Source organism: Mobula hypostoma, chromosome 12 (genome assembly GCF_963921235.1).
Source record: "Mobula hypostoma chromosome 12, sMobHyp1.1, whole genome shotgun sequence".
Taxonomy (NCBI): Eukaryota; Metazoa; Chordata; class Chondrichthyes; order Myliobatiformes; family Myliobatidae; genus Mobula; species Mobula hypostoma.
In genome coordinates this window covers 5,281,571-5,299,626 of record NC_086108.1, presented here as the reverse complement: position 1 = coordinate 5,299,626, position 18,056 = coordinate 5,281,571, and the positions used below count along the sequence as shown (strand labels likewise).

At 52.0% G+C, this 18,056-nt stretch overlaps 1 protein-coding gene across 1 annotated transcript in view; it reads right to left on the bottom strand.

The window, feature by feature from the left end:
• map3k10 (mitogen-activated protein kinase kinase kinase 10) overlaps positions 1–18,056 on the bottom strand; it is a 106,177-nt gene that overhangs the window by 23,503 nt on the left and 64,618 nt on the right. Inside the window, exons 2-6 of the mRNA XM_063063529.1 lie at positions 10,700–10,880; positions 9,880–10,028; positions 7,980–8,155; positions 6,761–7,001; positions 4,565–4,699 (exon numbers count right to left, since the gene is read on the bottom strand). Of these exons, the coding sequence (XP_062919599.1) occupies positions 4,565–4,699; positions 6,761–7,001; positions 7,980–8,155; positions 9,880–10,028; positions 10,700–10,880 (882 nt within the window). The remainder of the gene's footprint in view (positions 1–4,564; positions 4,700–6,760; positions 7,002–7,979; positions 8,156–9,879; positions 10,029–10,699; positions 10,881–18,056) is intronic.

The window sequence follows — 18,056 nt, the reverse complement described above, 5'->3', positions numbered from 1 at the left end:
GGAATGATTGATTGTTGGTGGCAGACTGGGGGTGGGGGAGTTTGTTTAAGGATCTCAGAAAAGGCTGATCTGCTGGGATTTTTCCACACAACAGTCTCCAGAGTCAGGGGTTCCCAACCTTTCTCATGCCATGGACCGCCACCATTAGCTGAGGAGTCTGTGGACCCCAGGTTGGGAACTCCTGCTCTACAGTTTACAGAGAACAGTGCAAAAAAACAAAATCTAGTGAGTGGCAGGTCTGTGGTGAAAGTGCTTAATCAATGAGAGAGGTCAGAGGAGAATGGCCAGACGGGTTCAAGCCGACAGGAACTCAATCAATCAGGCGTTACGGCAGTGGTGTGCAGGTCTGGAGTGCTCTAGCAGCTGAAGACCACAAACATCCACGCAGTGGCCACTTTCTACGGTACAGGAGGTGTGTGTGTCCCTGTTAACGTGTACTTGAAGTGCAGGTGAGGATTCCAGAGCAACACACACACAAATGGGGGGGGGCGCGGTCAGGCAGCACCTATGGAGAGGAATAAACAGTCGATGCTTTGGGCCGAGACTCCCCATCAGGAAGGCGGCAGACCAGAGAATACGAAGGAGCAAGAGGGGAAGGCGTACAAGATGTTAGGTGATAAGTGAGACCAGGTGAGGTGGAGGGTGAGTGGGTGAGGGGGGGGATGTGAGAAGTTGGGAGGTGACAGGTGGAAGAGGTCAAACCACAAACTAGAGAACATCAGCGGATGCTGGAAATCCGAGCAACGCCCAAAACGTCAACTTTTCCCAGAGACGCTGCCTGACCTGCTGAGTTCCTCCAGCATTTTGTGTGTGTTACTCTGACCATCAACACTGTCTGTCCCGCTGAGTTCCTCCAGCATTTTGTGTGTGTTACTCTGACCATCGACACTGTCTGACCTGCTGAGTTCCTCCAGCATTTTGTGTGTGTTACTCTGACCATCGATCTGTCTGACCCGCTGAGTTCCTCCAGCATTTTGTGTGTGTTACTCTGACCATCGACACTGTCTGACCTGCTGAGTTCCTCCGGCATTTTGTGTGTGTTACTCTGACCATCGACACTGTCTGTCCCGCTGAGTTCCTCCAGCATTTTGTGTGTGTTACTCTGACCATCGACACTGTCTGACCTGCTGAGTTCCTCCAGCATTTTGTGTGTGTTACTCTGACCATCGACACTGTCTGACCTGCTGAGTTCCTCCGGCATTTTGTGTGTGTTACTCTGACCATCGACACTGTCTGTCCCGCTGAGTTCCTCCAGCATTTTGTGTGTGTTACTCTGACCATCGACACTGTCTGACCTGCTGAGTTCCTCCAGCATTTTGTGTGTGTTACTCTGACCATCGACACTGTCTGTCCTGCTGAGTTCCTCCAACATTTTGTGTGTGTGTTACTCTGACCATCGACACTGTCTGACCTGCTGAGTTCCTCCAGCATTTTGTGTGTGTTACTCTGACCATCGACACTGTCTGACCCGCTGAGTTCCTCCAGCATTTTGTGTGTGTTACTCTGACCATCGACACTGTCTGACCTGCTGAGTTCCTCCAGCATTTTGTGTTGTTACTCTGACCATCGATCTGTCTGACCCGCTGAGTTCCTCCAGCATTTTGTGTGTGTTACTCTGACCATCGACACTGTCTGACCTGCTGAGTTCCTCCAGCATTTTGTGTGTGTTACTCTGACCATCGACACTGTCTGACCTGCTGAGTTCCTCCAGCATTTTGTGTGTGTTACTCTGACCATCGACACTGTCTGTCCCGCTGAGTTCCTCCAGCATTTTGTGTGTGTTACTCTGACCATCGACACTGTCTGTCCCGCTGAGTTCCTCCAGCATTTTGTGTGTGTTACTCTGACCATCGACACTGTCTGACCTGCTGAGTTCCTCCAGCATTTTGTGTTGTTACTCTGACCATCGATCTGTCTGACCCGCTGAGTTCCTCCAGCATTTTGTGTGTGTTACTCTGACCATCGACACTGTCTGACCTGCTGAGTTCCTCCAGCATTTTGTGTGTGTTACTCTGACCATCGACACTGTCTGACCTGCTGAGTTCCTCCAGCATTTTGTGTGTGTTACTCTGACCATCGACACTGTCTGTCCCGCTGAGTTCCTCCAGCATTTTGTGTGTGTTACTCTGACCATCGACACTGTCTGTCCCGCTGAGTTCCTCCAGCATTTTGTGTGTGTTACTCTGACCATCAACACTGTCTGACCTGCTGAGTTCCTCCAGCATTTTGTGTTGTTACTCTGACCATCGATCTGTCTGACCCGCTGAGTTCCTCCAGCATTTTGTGTGTGTTACTCTGACCATCGACACTGTCTGACCTGCTGAGTTCCTCCAGCATTTTGTGTGTGTTACTCTGACCATCGACACTGTCTGACCTGCTGAGTTCCTCCAGCATTTTGCGTGTGTTACTCTGACCATCGACACTGTCTGTCCCGCTGAGTTCCTCCAGCATTTTGTGTGTGTTACTCTGACCATCGACACTGTCTGTCCCGCTGAGTTCCTCCAGCATTTTGTGTGTGTTACTCTGACCATCAACACTGTCTGACCTGCTGAGTTCCTCCAGCATTTTGTGTGTGATGTTAGGTGGAAGTGTTAAAGGGCTGAAAAGGAGGAATCTGATAGGAGAGGACAGTGGGCCACAGGAGAAAGGAAGGCAGATGATGAGGGCAGGGGAGGGGAAGCGAAGGGAAATAAAAGGGAGTGATTACGTACAGGCATTTATAGAAATCAATGTTGATTACGTTGATTACATGGAAGTTCCACAAACTTGGAATTCAAGTTCACACCTGCAGTGCCCACAAGAGGGCAGTGTCGCTCCATTAGTGAGGCACGCCATGTCTCAGAACACAAGCCCCATGTCTCACCTCAGTGCACCAGGCCACTAAAACACAAGAGATCTTGCAGATGCTGGAACCCAGAGCAACGCACACACACAAAATGCGAGAGGAACTCGGCATCTATGGAACTGAATAAACAGTCGACATTTCGGGCTGAGACAGACTTGATGAATGGTCTGGTCTTGTCCTGACCTGCTGAGTTCCTCTAGCGTTTTGCCAGTGTCCCAGTCTGTCTTTGCCCACCTCATCACCTGCTCCTTGTGCTCTCAGGAGTCCCGTCAGGGATCCGGATTTAGGAATTCCCCATGCTGCTGCACAAGGACAGTATCTCCAGGGTCAGTCCCTTCCCTACAGCTCGGCAGATCTCACAACATTGACAGAAACAGCACTGAGCTGGAACCCGGAAAAGAGAGGACCGAGATTCCCGGGACTGACCTCGAGGTCTGGTGCCAGACCGCCAAGATGACCATTAGCTTGTCGCAGTTTTGGAGGCTTGCTTGACCCAGAGAGCTACGTTGTCTGGAGTCAGGGCTTTATGATTTGGCTCTTGGTAGGGTCACCCAGGACAAACAGGTCAAAGGGTAGAGGCCAGACTAAGAGTGGTCCACCGGTCCTCCAGGTTCGGGGGTTCAGCTCAGGGCTAACAACCCTGACTGGTCAAACAAAACTGTTACGGAAACAGCAATGAAGAATCCTTCTACACCTGAGTGTGATGGTATTCCTGAGTCTCCACCCGGGACTTGCGTGACTGACAGGAGTGAAAACTGAGAGGAAACTACTGACACAATGAAGGAAGCCCTGAACACCACCAGAGATGGAGGACCTTCATTATTGCTCTAAACACCAGCGGTGTAACAGGCAGTAAGCGAGTCTGGTTCTAGAGAGATGTCCCACCCCACTGGCAAAACCCTCCCCACACCCCCACAACACAGCTAGGCGAGCGCAGTTATACAACAGGGCAGTGCAAACCCGCTGTCCCCCGCCCCCCACCCTCTGCAGCAAGACACGTAGATCTGGGGAACAAAGGTCGTAGGAGCTGGGCCCAACACATTGATGCAGTTGTGACAAAGGCACGGCAACAGTTATACAGGTGATGTGACGAAAATGCGGAATGCATCATTCAGGACTCCCACCCCCGAGAACATACCCTCTTCCCATTACTACCACTGGGGCAAAGTCATCATCATCATCATCATCATCATGTGCTGTGGTGTATGACATCATCATTCTGTGCTGTGTCTTATGACGTCATCATTACGTGCCATGTTATATGATGTGGGCGATCATGGTCTTTCCATGACCATGACTGTTCTTGGCCAATTTTCCCCACCCAGTATCAACACTTTTCAGAGATTGTCCGCCTGGTGTCAGTGGTCGCATAACCAGGACTTGTGATAAGCACCAGCTGCTAGTGGAGGGAAAGAACAACAAGTTACAGGAGCCTAAAGATCTGCACTCAGCGATTCAGGAACAGCTTCTTCCCCTTTGCCATGCGATTTCTGAATGGACATTGAACCCGTGAACACTACCTCACTACTCCTCGTTTACTCTCTCATTCTGTCAGAATGCCTGCCTGGTCTACGCACCTGCGCCTTGCGATGTACTCCTGTCTCCAAACAACAAATTTCATGACGTACATCAGTGAGAATAAACCCGTTTCTGATTCTGGAGTTACTTACGGGTCCCATTCACCTTAACTGGGGCAGTGGGAACCACGGGCAGACTTACGGCGAATGGCGCGGAGTCTGGGGATGATGAGGGGGCTGCCAGGAGGACTCAGACCACTGAGCCCCTGTCCCTGCCCCTGCCCCTTCCTCTTGTCCACCGTGGGAGAGGCCTGCACCGTGATCTTGTGCTCAAACCCTTTGGAACAAGCAGAAATCAGCCTCAGTAACAACCACAAAGCACAACTATATCATAGCATAACCATATGTGCTGTGTGCTGTTGGTGCTGTGTTTTGCACCGTGGCCCCAGAGGAACATTGCTTCGTTGGGCTGTATACATGGGTATGGTTGCCTGATAATTAAACTCGGATTTAACTGTGTCCATTCCTACCGAGGAAATATCATTCTCCGCACAAACACACCTGCAAAGGCTCAGCCTGCTGCCCAGTGCCCTCTGTAGGTCGTGGGTTCAATTCCGCAGACCTGGGACTCGAGCCGCAAACACAGGCGGGACCGCAGGAGAGGGGCTGAGGAAGTGGGCACACTGACACGGGGGGGACAGGAGAGTTTCCTGGTCTGAAAACCAGAGGGGGAGATGTGACCGCGGGACAATTCTCCCCCCCTCCCACTGATCTGGGCTCAGTGCTTATCCCTTGACTGACACCCCCATGGCATTGCTGGTTGTGGGATCATCATGTACACATGGTGGCTGCTTTGAATCTGACAGTAAGACATTTCAGTGGCATGAGAGGCACTGGAAAAGATCTGGAAAGGGATGGGAAAAGCTCTGTTGAAATAGATCCCTTCGCCTGATGAACTCATTCGCCCTGGCATCCACCAAGGGCCCCCTTTAAACCTTGCACAGTGAGCGCAGGAGTGGAAAAGGCTTACGCAGAACAAATGAGTTTAGTTAACTGGTTAATTACTTGGTTAATTATTTCAGTAGAGTATTGTGGGCCGATTGGCTTGTTCTTGCCTGCACTGATGGGTAGGGACAAGTATTATGGGACGAAAGGCTTGTCCTAACCTGCAGTGTGTGGGTAGGGATAGAGATTGTGGGCATATTGGACTGTTCTAACCTGCAATGTGTGGGTAGGGATGGAGATTGTGGGCCAATTGGCCTGTTCTAGGCCGCGGCACGGGTAGGGATGGAGATTGTGGGCCGATTGGCCTGTTCTAGGCCGCGGCACGGGTAGGGATGGAGATTGTGGGCCGATTGGTCTGTTCTAGGCCGCGGCACGGGTAGGGATGGAGATTGTGGGCCGATTGGCCTGTTCTAGCCCGCGGCAAGGGTGGGGATGGAGATTGTGGGCCGATTGGCCTGTTCTAGGCCGCGGTACGGGTGGGGATGGAGATTGTGGGCCGATTGGCCTGTTCTAGCCCGCGGTACGGGTGGGGATGGAGATTGTGGGCCGATTGGCCTGTTCTAGCCCACGGTACGGGTAGGGATGGAGATTGTGGGCCGATTGGCCTGTTCTAGCCCGCGGCACGGGTGGGGATGGAGATTGTGGGCCGATTGGCCTGTTCTAGCCCGCGGTACGGGTGGGGATGGAGATTGTGGGCCGATTGGCCTGTTCTAGCCCGCGGTACGGGTGGGGATGGAGATTGTGGGCCGATTGGCCTGTTCTAGCCCACGGTACGGGTAGGGATGGAGATTGTGGGCCGATTGGCCTGTTCTAGCCCGCGGTATGGGTAGGGATGGAGATTGTGGGCCGATTGGCCTGTTCTAGCCCGCGGTATGGGTAGGGATGGAGATTGTGGGCTGATTGGCCTGTTCTAGCCCACGGCACGGGTGGGGATGGAGATTGTGGGCCGATTGGCCTGTTCTAGCCCGCGGTATGGGTAGGGATGGAGATTGTGGGCCGATTGGCCTGTTCTAGCCCACGGTACGGGTAGGGATGGAGATTGTGGGCCGATTGGCCTGTTCTAGCCCGCGGTATGGGTAGGGATGGAGATTGTGGGTCGATTGGCCTGTTCTAGCCCGCGGTATGGGTAGGGATGGAGATTGTGGGCCGATTGGCCTGTTCTAGCCCACGGCACGGGTGGGGATGGAGATTGTGGGCCGATTGGCCTGTTCTAGCCCGCGGTATGGGTAGGGATGGAGATTGTGGGCCGATTGGCCTGTTCTAGCCCGCGGCACGGGTAGGGATGGGTGAAGGGCCAGTTGCTGCCTCCAGCGCAGGGTCGGGTCAGGACTGAGGACGGAATTGCCGGTTGTAGCTCGCTGAGGCACGGGGATGGGCGAGGTCGCGGACCCACCTGACGGTAAGCTGATGCGGTTCCCGTCCCGCAGTTTCAAGCGGCTCCTCTTGAAGTTGCCTTTGCGCTTTTTGACGCGGGGCTTCTCCTGGTACAGCTGCCGCATGATAATGTTCAGCTCTCGCTCGACGATGTCGATCTCCCGCTCGGCCAGCTCCTGCTCCCGGCGGCGAAGCAGCTCCTCGTGGTTCCTCTGCTGAACCGCCGCCCGGCACAGCTCCTCCTCCCAGCTCCGCAGCTCCTGGGGGGGCACGGCCACAGGGAGAGCTGGGGGGGTGTGCAGTGACCGGGGGTGGGGGGGTGTGCAGTGTCCGGGGTGGGGGATGCATTGTCCAGGGGGTGTGCAGTGTCCGGGGGGTGCAGTGTCCGGGAGGGGGTGCAGTGTCCGGGGGGGGGGATGCAGTGTGCAGTGTCCGGGGGGGGGATACAGCGTCCGGGGGGGGTTGGATGCAGTGTGCAGTGTCCTGGGAGGGGGGATACAGTTTCCGGGGGGGGGGGGAGATGCAGTGTCCGGGGGGGGGGGATGCCGTGTGCAGTGTCCTGGGGGGGCATACAGTGTCCGGGGGGGGAATGCAGTGTCTTGGGAAGAGGGGGAGGTGCAGTATCTGTGGGGGGGGATGCAGTGTCCGGGGTGGGGGATGCAGTGTCCGGGGGGAATGCAGTGTGCAGTGTCCTGGGGGAGGGGATACAGTGTCCGGGAGGGGATACAGTGTCCGGGGGGGGAATGCAGTGTGCAGTGTCCCGGGGGAGGGGATACAGTGTCCGGGAGGGGGGACGAGAGATGCAGTTTTCTTGGAGAACAAGTGATGCAGCGTCCGGGGGTGGGGGTGGGGGGAACGAGAGATGCAGTGTCCCCGGTGTTCAGAGCCCTGCAGGGTCCTGGGGGTGTCGGGCATGAGATTACTGAACTCCCTGCCACCACTCACCCCCCCCCCCCCAGCCCTGTTCCATCAAGAATCCTTCAGTTCTGACTGGTGTTCTGGGCTAAGAACCCTCAGGAAGTCCCAGGTCGAACGCCCTGTTGAAATCTCCCCCGAGTGGCCAAATTACCTTTTTGCTTAATTGCCCCATTTTCTCTGCTCTGCCAGCGTTAACCCCTCAGCACCTCCACACGATCGAGCCTGTTGCTATCTCCTCCAGGACCACCCACCGTCTATCCGAGTTGGAGGGTGAGCGAGTGTGGACCCCCGTGCCTGCTCCCGGCTCAAAGCCCGCCTACCTTCTCCTTCGTCCGCAGCTCGTCGAACATCTGCTGGATCTCCAGCTTCCAGTCCTCCTGCAGCGAGTGAAACGAGTTCAACGGCATCTCGAAGAGGGTCGACTGCTCGATGGCCACCAGCTGAGAGACGATGTCCCTGAAGGGCGGTCTGCTGTGTGCGTCGGAATTCCAGCAGTCTGCAGGCAAACACACTCGCGGTGAGGAGCACAGTGGCCTTGAGTGCCAGCTGGGGCATCGTTTTACATTTGCACCCTGTGTATACACAGCCTGTCCGACTCCCCAACATGAAATCACAACACTACTTCCTGAGGAGATTGAGGTGAGTGAGGCTCCCACCATTCTAACCAATTTTCACAGAAGCACATCGAGGATGTCCTGACCAGCTGCATCACTGTCTGGTGTGGGAATTGCAGGGCAGCTGACCACAAGTCCCTACAAACGATTGTGAGGACAGCTGGGAGGATCATCAGGGTCTCTCTTCCACCCATTAGAGATATTTATCAGGAGCACTGTGTACACAGGGCCCTTGTCAATAATCCTCCCCATCCATCCAACAATCTCTTTGACCCCCTACCTCAGGCAGAAGGTACCGTATCATCAGGACAAGGACTGTTAGGATGGGAAACAGTTTCTTCCCCCAGGCTGTGAGACTGAACTCCCTGCCATCACTCAGGTCTCAGCACACATGAAACACCAGCAGCGTTATACCCTTTACTTTTTAACGTGTTGTAAATGTACCTTATTATGGGTTAATTTATTTGTGGTCATATTACTGTATGTGAGTTATATGTACTGTGTGGTGCACCTAATTATTTGTTAATTTATTTGTGGTAATATGTGTTGTGTGTGAGTTATATGTACTGTATTGTGCACCCTGGTCTGGAGGAACGTTGTTTCGTTTGGCAGTATACATGTGTACTGTAGGTGACAATAAACCGGAAACTGGTCTCAGGCTGGCCTCGAGCACAGTACTGACAACCTTCCAAGTAGAGTGGTAGAGCCCTACAGCACAGAAACAGGCCCTTTGGCCCATCTAGTCTGTGCTAAACTATAAATCTGCCTATCCCAAGGACCTACACCAGGACCATAGCCTTCCATACCCCTCCCATCTGTCTTAAACATTGAAATCAAATCCAAATCTGCCACTTGTGAAGGTAGCTTGTTCCCCACTGATCAAGTTTCCCCTCATGTTCCCCTTAAATATTTCACCTTTCACCCTTAACCCATGACCTCTAATCTCACTCAACCTAAGTGGAAAACGCCTGCTTGCATTGACCCTATCCAGTCTCCTCATAATTTATGCATGACATCATCATCGTGTGCCGTGTCGTATGACGTGGGTGATCATGGTCTCCCCACCGTGATTGTTCGGCAAATTTTTCTACACAACTGGTTTGCCATTGCCTTCTTCTGGGCAGTGTCTTTACAAGACGGGTGACCCCAGCCATTATCAATACTCCTCAGAGACTGTCTGCCTGGGGTCAGTGGTCACATAACCAGGACTTGTGATCCACACCAGCTGCTCATACGACCATCCACCACCTGATCCCATGGCTTCACGTGACCCTGATTAGGGGGGAGTGTGGCCAAGTCCACAATAGAGACCCAGATCAGAATCAGGTATATCATCACTCACATTTGTCACGAAGTTTGTTTTTTTTTGCAGCAGTACAGTGCAGTACATTAAATTACTACCATACTGTGCAAAAGTCTTGGGCACTCTAGCTATGCACGTGCCTGAGACTTCCGTGCAGTACTCTAGAGGTGACTACTTCGATATACTGAAACCTTTGATGATCAGTCAGGACAGCAGGCAAACAAAAGCTTTTCAGTGTATCTCAGTGCACATGACAACATTAAACCAACTCCAGGATGCCGCAGAATCGGATCCTGCTCCTACCTTCCATGAGTTTGCCGAAGGGTTCGGGACAGGTGGAAGGGATGGGAAGGGTCAGTTTGTTCACGGCCACTCCGTAGGCGACGGCCAGCCCGTCGATCTCCCGGTACGGCACCTCTCCCGTCAGCAGCTCCCACAACAGCACTCCAAAACTGGGAGGGAGAAAGTGTGAGTGAGAGAGTGTGCGGGAGACAGAGTTAGAGTGCGCGAAACAGACAGCAACGGTGTGCGAGAGAGAGTCAGTGAGAAAGTGTGCAAGAGAGTGTTTGTGTAAGTGAGGGAGGGAGAGAGTGAGAGAAGGGAGTGAGGGGGAGGAGGAGGAGGAGGCAAAGAGGGGAGAGGGGTGAGTGGGGAGAGGGAGAGAGGGAGAGGGGGAAGAGGGGAGGGGAGAGGGAGGGGTAGGTGAGAGGGCGAGGGAGAGGGGAGAGGGGGAGAATGAGTATAGTTGAGGGGGAGGAAGAGGGAGGGTTGAGAGGGAGAGAGGAGGAGGGAGGGTGAGGGTGATGGGAATAGGGGAGGGGTAGGGGAAGAGGGCGAGGGAGAGGAGGAGGGATTCATGCCATCAGGTTGGAGGCTACCCAGAGTGAATAGGGGCTGTTGCTCCTCCACCCTGAGGGTGGCCTCGTCGTGACTGTAGAGGACACTGTGGATCGATCTATGAGAATGGGACTGGGAAGCTGAACTGAAACGGATGGCACTGGGAGGTTCTGCCCGTGCAGCGGATGGGGGAAGGGGCTCGAGAAAGTGGCTCCCGCGTGTGCTCTGACACTGACGCAGTGTGGACTGCTCGCTGGCCTGGGTTCATTCTCCGGCTGTGACTCACCTCCACACGTCACTGCTCTTGGAAAACAGGGACAGCTTGATGACCTCGGGTGCCATCCACGCGTAGGTGCCAGCCGCACTCATCTTGGTCGTCCGGTGCCACTCACGTGCCAGCCCGAAGTCCGTGATCTTCAGGGTTTTGTTGGTGAGGTCATCATCTTCTGTCTTCTCGAGGATCAGAACTGTAACGAGCAGAGGAGGAGGGGGGAGTTAAAACGATCCAAGGGCACGGCAATATCTCGCCAGCACCCTCCCAGCTCGTGAGGAATCTTCACTGCCTGGTTGGTCCTCCGAAAGACAAGGCTAATCACCCCCCCTTCCCCGGCCACGGTGCACCCTGTATACACTCCCTACTGGAGAATCACTGGGTATCCCATGAACTTTGTTGTCTTTGTGGTAGCAGTACATTGCAATGCATAATAATAGTAAGAAACTGTAACTTTTTCAGTAAGTATGCATATATTAAATAGTTAAATTAAATAACTAGTGCAAAAATAGAAATAAAAAGTAGTGAGGTAGTGTTCATGGGTTCAATGTCCATTCAGAAATCTGATGGCAGAGGGGAAGAAGCTGTTCCTGAATCGTTGAGTGTGTGTCTTCAGGCTCCTGTACCTCCTCCCTGATGGTAACGATGAGAAGAGGACATGTCCTGGGTGATGGGGGTCAGTAATGACAGACGGTGTCTGTTTGAGGCATTGCTCTTTGAAGATGCCCTGGGCGCTGGGGAGACTAGTGCCCATGTTGGAGCTGACTGAGTTCACAACCCTCTGCAGCTCATTTCAATCCGGTGCAGTAGCTGCCCCCCACCCCCACCGTAACAGACGGTGATTAGTCGTGGAGCCGTTGGACAAGTAGGTTGAAGGGATGTTATCATCATCATTATACGCCGTGTCGTATGACATCATCATCATACACCGTGTCGTATGACGTGGGCAATCACAGTCTTTCCATGACCATGATTGTTCTTCAAAACTTTTCTGCAGAAGTGATTTGCCATTGCCTTCTTCTGGGCAGTGTCTTTACAAGATGGGTGACCCCAGCCATTATCAATACTCTTCAGAGATTGTCTGCCTGGTGTCAGTGGTCACACAACCAGGACTTGTGATCTGCACCGGCTGCTCATACGACCATCCACCACCTGCTCCCATGGTTTCACATGACTCTGCTCGGGGGCTAAGCAGGTGCTACACCTCGCCCAAGGGTGACCTGCAAGCCAGTGGAGGAAAGGAGTGCCTTAAAACTCCTTTGATGTATCTCCGCTCCGTCACCCAGTACAGGAATGTAAGCTGGGGAGGGATTGATCGGATTGGTCAGTGCTAGCAGAGACCTGATGGTCCAAATGGCCTCCTTCATAGGAAGGAATGAAACATGAGAAGGGTCTCTTGAGGGGGAAGAACAGTCTGGAGGGGTGCGTAGTAGTTAGCATTTTGCGCGTTCTCCCACTGTTGTCTGTAAGGAGTTTGTACGTTCTCCCTGTGACTACATAGTTTCCTCCAGGTGCTCCAGTCTCCTCTCACAGTCCAAAGACGTCCCGGTTAGAGTTAGTAAGCTGTGGGTGTGGTACGTTGGTGCCAAAATCATGGCGACACTTGTGGGCTTCTCCTAGCGCAATCCTTGGATTGTGCTGGCCGTTGACGCAAACAACGAATGACACCATACGTACACATGACAAGTCATAGGACACAAGTTACAGGAGCAGATTTAGAACATTTGGCCCATCGGTCTGCTCTGCCACTCCATTATTGCCGATATTTCCACTCTCTCAACCCTATTCTCCTGCCTTTTCCCGGTAACCTTCGATGCTCTTACTAACCAAGAACCTATCAATCTCTGCTTTCAATATTTCCAGCGGCTTGTCCTCCACAACTATCAAATCAAACCTTCAAAGGTCCAATTTAATGTCAGAGAAATGCATACAATATACATCCTGAAATGCTTTTTCTTCGCAAACATCCACGAAAACAGAGAAGTGCCCCAAAGAATGAATGACAGTTAAACGTGAGAACCCCAAAGTCCTCCCCCAGCTCCCCTCTCCCACCTGTAAACGGCAGCGAGCAACAATCCCCCCTCCCCCCACCGGCAAAAAAAAAACGCATCAGCACCACCTCCGAGCACAAGCGTGAGCTCGGCAATAGCAAAGACACAGACTTGCAGTTACCCCAAAGACTTCGTGTCTCACCCGGCGTTAGACAAACCACAGGTTTTCTCTCTCTCCCTAATAAGGGAGAGCTTATCAAGCTTATCTTTCATTTTTAAGTGCAATGGCAGCTTCCACTGACAGTACAGATTGGGAAGTGGTCACTTCCAAGGTCAATGGATTAAAGGGGTTGGTATCCAAGGTCAATGGGTTAAAGGGGTCAGTACCAGGGTCAATGGGTTAAAGGGGTCAGTATCCAGGGTCAATAGATTAAAGGGGTCAGTATCCACAGTCAATGGGTTAAAGGGGTTGGTATCCAGGGTCAATGGGTTAAAGGGATTGGTATCCAGGGTCAATGGGTTAAAGGGGTCAGTACCAGGGTCAATGGGTTAAAGGGATCAGTATCCAGGGTCAATAGATTAAAGGGGACAGTATCCACGGTCAATGGGTTAAAGGGGTCAGTATCCAAGGTCAGTGGGTTAAAGGGGTCAATATCCAAGGTCAATGGGTTAAAGGGGTCAGTATCTAGGGTCAATAAGTTAAAGGGGTCAGTATCTAGGATCAATGGTATGTCAACTCATAGAAGGGTTTGAGAAAGGGCAAGGAAAAGAAATGCAATTTCACTCAGTAAGTGGCTGGGTTAGAACTCACTGCTCGAGGTGGGTGTACAGGAGTTTTCTGGATATGTTAGACAGCCGGGGAATGGAATCAGGTTGATTATAGACTTTTTCAGAATAGAAACAGGCTGTTCGGCCCATCGAGTCCATGCTGACTAATGAGCATCTACCTCCCATCTCATCACCTGGTCTCACCTATCACCTGCCAGCTTGCAGTACTTCCCCTCCCCCTTCGTCCTGGTCCTGGCATCTTCCCCCTTCCTTTCCAGCCTGAAGAAGGGTCTCGGCCTGAAACATTTACTGTTTATTCCCCTCCACAGATGCTGCCTGACCTGCTGAGTTCCTCCAGCATTTTGCCCTTACACTGATCCCATTTTATTCCACCTCATTCTCCCCATCCTCCGCCCCTCCCCACCAAATTCCCATTACTTCCCGTTCCCCTGGTCAGGATGTAGGGTTTCAACCCGAAATGCTCATCAATTCCTTCCCTCCTGACAGACGATGCTCGACCTGCTGAGGTCCTTCAGGAAACTGCATGTCGCTCCAGATTTCACTGTCCTGCTCTCCCTCTGGACCCATGCCTGTGTGACGAGGCACGGCTCAAATGTCATCTATGAATTAGCTGACAATACAACTATTGTTGGCAGAATTTCAGATGGTGATTGGAGACTGTACAGGAACCTGAAGACACACCCTCAATGATTCACGACACACAGCGGTGATACTAAATCTGATTCTGATATGCATCGGCAGCCTCTTGTGGCCTGTCGCTCCCTCCTGCACTCAGGCACCAGTTTACACAGCTTTAAGGAGCTGGCTAGCTTAAATGACACAAGAAATTCTGTACAAATCTGAAGCATGACACACAAGTTGCTCAGGCAGCATCTATGGAGGGGAATCATCTATTGATGGGTCTTGGCCCAAAAATATTGGCTGTTTAGACTGGAGCAGAATTAGGCCATTTGGTCCATCATGGCTGATTTACTATCCCTCTTAACCCCATCCCCCTACCTTCTCCTCGAAACCTTTCACGCCCTGGCTAATCAGGAATCTATCAACCACCATTTTAGCCAGAGGGTGGTGAATCTGTGGAACTTGTTGCCACAGGCAGTTGTAGAGGCAAAGTCATTGGGTATATTTAAGGCAGAGGTTGACAGATTCTTGATTAGTAAGAGGATGAAGGGTACGGGGAGAAGGCAGGAGATTGCTTCTGAAAGGGAAAATGGATCAGCCATTATGAAATGGCAGAGCAGACTTGATGGGCCAAATAGCCTAATTCTGCTCCTATATCTTGTGTTCCTAACTACAGTAGGTTCCGGTTAACTGGGGCAGCTGCTTAACTTGGGACAATTCTTGAAAAAAAAATACAAATCTAGAATTTGAAGATATCAACAATCATCTTGAACGTTACAGTTGTCCCTCACCAGCTGGGGTTATTTGCACCCCCTACCCCCCCGCTACCCAACAACCGCCTACATGCTTCACACGTGACAAATGTGACCTCACTTCAGGGCAGCGGAGTTGCACAGTGGTTAATTTAACACTTTACAGTACCAGTGACCCAGGTTCAATTCCCGTCGCTGCCTGTAAGGAGTTTGTATGTTCTCCCCATGACCACGTGGGTTTCCTCCGGGTGCTCCGGTTTCCTCCCAAAGTCCAAAGACGTACTGCTTGGTGGGTTAGTTGGTCAATGTAAAGTGTCCTGTGATTAGGCCAAGATTAAATCGGGGGGTCGCTGGGCAGCATGTCTCAAAGTGATGGAAGGGCCTATTCCATGCTGTATCTCAATAAATGAATGAATCAATCTAAATATATAAATAGATACATAGATAAACAAACAAAGTACTTTGCCGGCTGTGAGGATTGAGGGATATCAGAGAAGAGAGCTTCTGGTAAGATGGTGGTGCGTTTGGATGGGGCAGCCTCTCGGGGCCCTTTCTTCTTTGTTAAATGCCTTTTTCACACTTGCAAGACAACGCCGGACTTCAAGAACTTTGGGTATTACAGGTCTACGCCACCCGTGAGCTGTTCATTGGCAGAGGTGCTGGACTGGGCAAAGACCGTGTTGCTGGGTGGCACTGAAGGCATGGGAGTTGGTGCGGGAAGGCATTGTGACCATGGGTGGTTGACTTGGATGTTTCTCTTTGGACATCGATAATGCAAGATGCTGCAGGCCTGTTTCCCTTGGCGCGACAGACAGTGAGGGAGCTGCATGGCCTCGGTCGTGGCGAGGACTAGGCCACGAGCCACAGGCTTGCCTGCAGCCGTACTCCAGGAGTGGAGATGCCAGAGGCAGCTAAGTGTGGCGTCCATTCTCAGTTGGGGGCTGGCGGCTCCCGTTGGTGCTGCCCTCCGGTGTTCGGTCGGTGGAATGACAGGCTGGATTGCGTGCGTATGTTTGCACACTCCCAGGAACTGCACCGTCAATTTGCGGGACATGTCACTCAGGGACTCGGGTTATATACGTGGTTTTTTTCTGCATGGCTGTGTGCGTGCTCGCTATTTTGAATGCGCTGTGTATGTTTTGCACCTTGGCTCCAGAGGTACACTGTCTTATTCGGCTGTATGGTCGAACGATAATTCAACTTGAATTGGATGTGAGCAGTCTTATAGAAGGGCAGAACTTTTTCTTAAATAGAAACCACTAACAATTCTTTTTAAAGAGGGGGAGGGGTTGATCACAACACCATCTGAATGCCAACTCACCAAGGGCCCTGTGCCAAAAGCAGTGTGGCCAAAGATCAGTTTACATGCCTCGTCTGGGTTAACCTCCTCCCCCCACCTGCCCAGCTACCAAACCACCCAGGAATGTGAGTGAGTAAATGAGGCCCCACCCCGGGACGGCACGGGGCAAAGATCGCCGTGCCCTAACCTGATTTACAAAAAGCAGGGACACCTGCACCCAGTTTGCGGCATAGTATTGTAGTGATTAGTGTTACAGTATTAGGCACCAGCAAGCTGGGTTCGATTCCCACCGCTGCTCGTACGGAGTTTGTACGTTCTCCCCGTGAGCGCGTGGGCCGCTGCCAGTGCAGGTTGAAGGGCTGGAAGGGTCTATTCTCAGCTGTACCCCAATAAATAAATATAGATAGACAGATAAATAAATAACTAAAGGGCCTGTTCTGCACTGTAACTCCAAATAAATAAATGTAGATAAACAACCTCTCCTTCCCCAGATTCCGCCCCTCAGACACACACTGGGGACAATTTACATTGGCTGATTAGCCCATCAACCCTGCTCATCATTGGGATACAGAAGGAAACTGAGCACGCAGAAATCCACAGGCAGAGCGTGTAAACTCCACATAGACAGCGCTGGAGGTCACGACTGAGCCTGGGTCACTGGGTTTCTGAGTGACCGGGTCTATCAGCTACACCATGGCCACGTTATTGTTCATCTCTTAGTACATGGTGTGAACTTGCTGTATACAGCTCGGTTACCTCATTTCCTGTTTAACGTAAGATCGTGAGACATTGGAGCAGAATTAGGCAGCTGCTCTGCCATTTCATCATGGACGATCCATTTCCCTTTCAGCCCCCGTCTCCTGCCTTCTGTCCATATCCCTTCACACCCTGACTTAGCAAGAATCTATCAGCCCCTGCTTCAAATACACCTAATGACCTGTCCTCGGCAGCCACCTGTGGCAACAAATTCCACAGACTCACCACTCTCCAGCTAAAGAAAATCCTCCTCACATCCATTCCAAATGGGCGTCCCTTTATTCTGAGACTGTGCCCACTGGTCCTGGACTCCCCCACTACTGGAAACAGCCTCTTTGCATCCACTCTCGTGAGGCCTTTCAACATTCAGTGAGGTCTCCGCTCAATCTCAGACAAGAGAAAACCTGCAGATGCTGGAAATCCAAGCCACACTGAAAGGGCTGGAGGAACTCAGCGGGGTCTCAGCCCAAAACGTCGCCTGTACTCTTTTCCATAGATGTCGCCTGGCCTGCTGAGTTCCTCCAGCACCCCACATTCTTCTGAACTCTAACAAGTACAGGTCCAGTAATAACCACCCCTCTTTTTATGGTAGCAAGGAGAGGAGGGCATGCCCTGCATGGTGACGGCCTTCAATGATGGATGCTGCCTTCCTGAGGCATCTACTTCTCCAGGTCCAATTTAATTTTCATTCAACCATGAATACAGCCAAACAGCATTTCTCTGAGACCAAGCTGCAAAACACAGTACCCACAGCCACACACAACACAAATAATTACAACAGCTTGAAAGATATATAAAAATAATAATAATATTAGAAATATATAGTCCAAGTCCCTGAGTGTCATAAGGGAATGGTACCTGGATATTGTCCTGGAGCCATGTTTCTGCAAGGACAAGCCCACAGCAATTCCTCATCTTGCACAAGTACATCTGCAGATGAACGCAATCCAGCTTGTCCTCCCAGGAGCAAACAGCAGGGGGCAGCACTGACGGGAGGGGCCAGACCCCACCCCAGCACGGAACCGAGCGGCACACAGCCGACTCCGACACCTCCTTCCTCGGCAGGGAAGGTGACCTCGATGCTGAGGAGGGTTGTGTCCGTGATGGAGCTGAGCTGGCTGACTCTACAACCCTCTGCTGTCTCTCCCTCCTATGCATTGGAG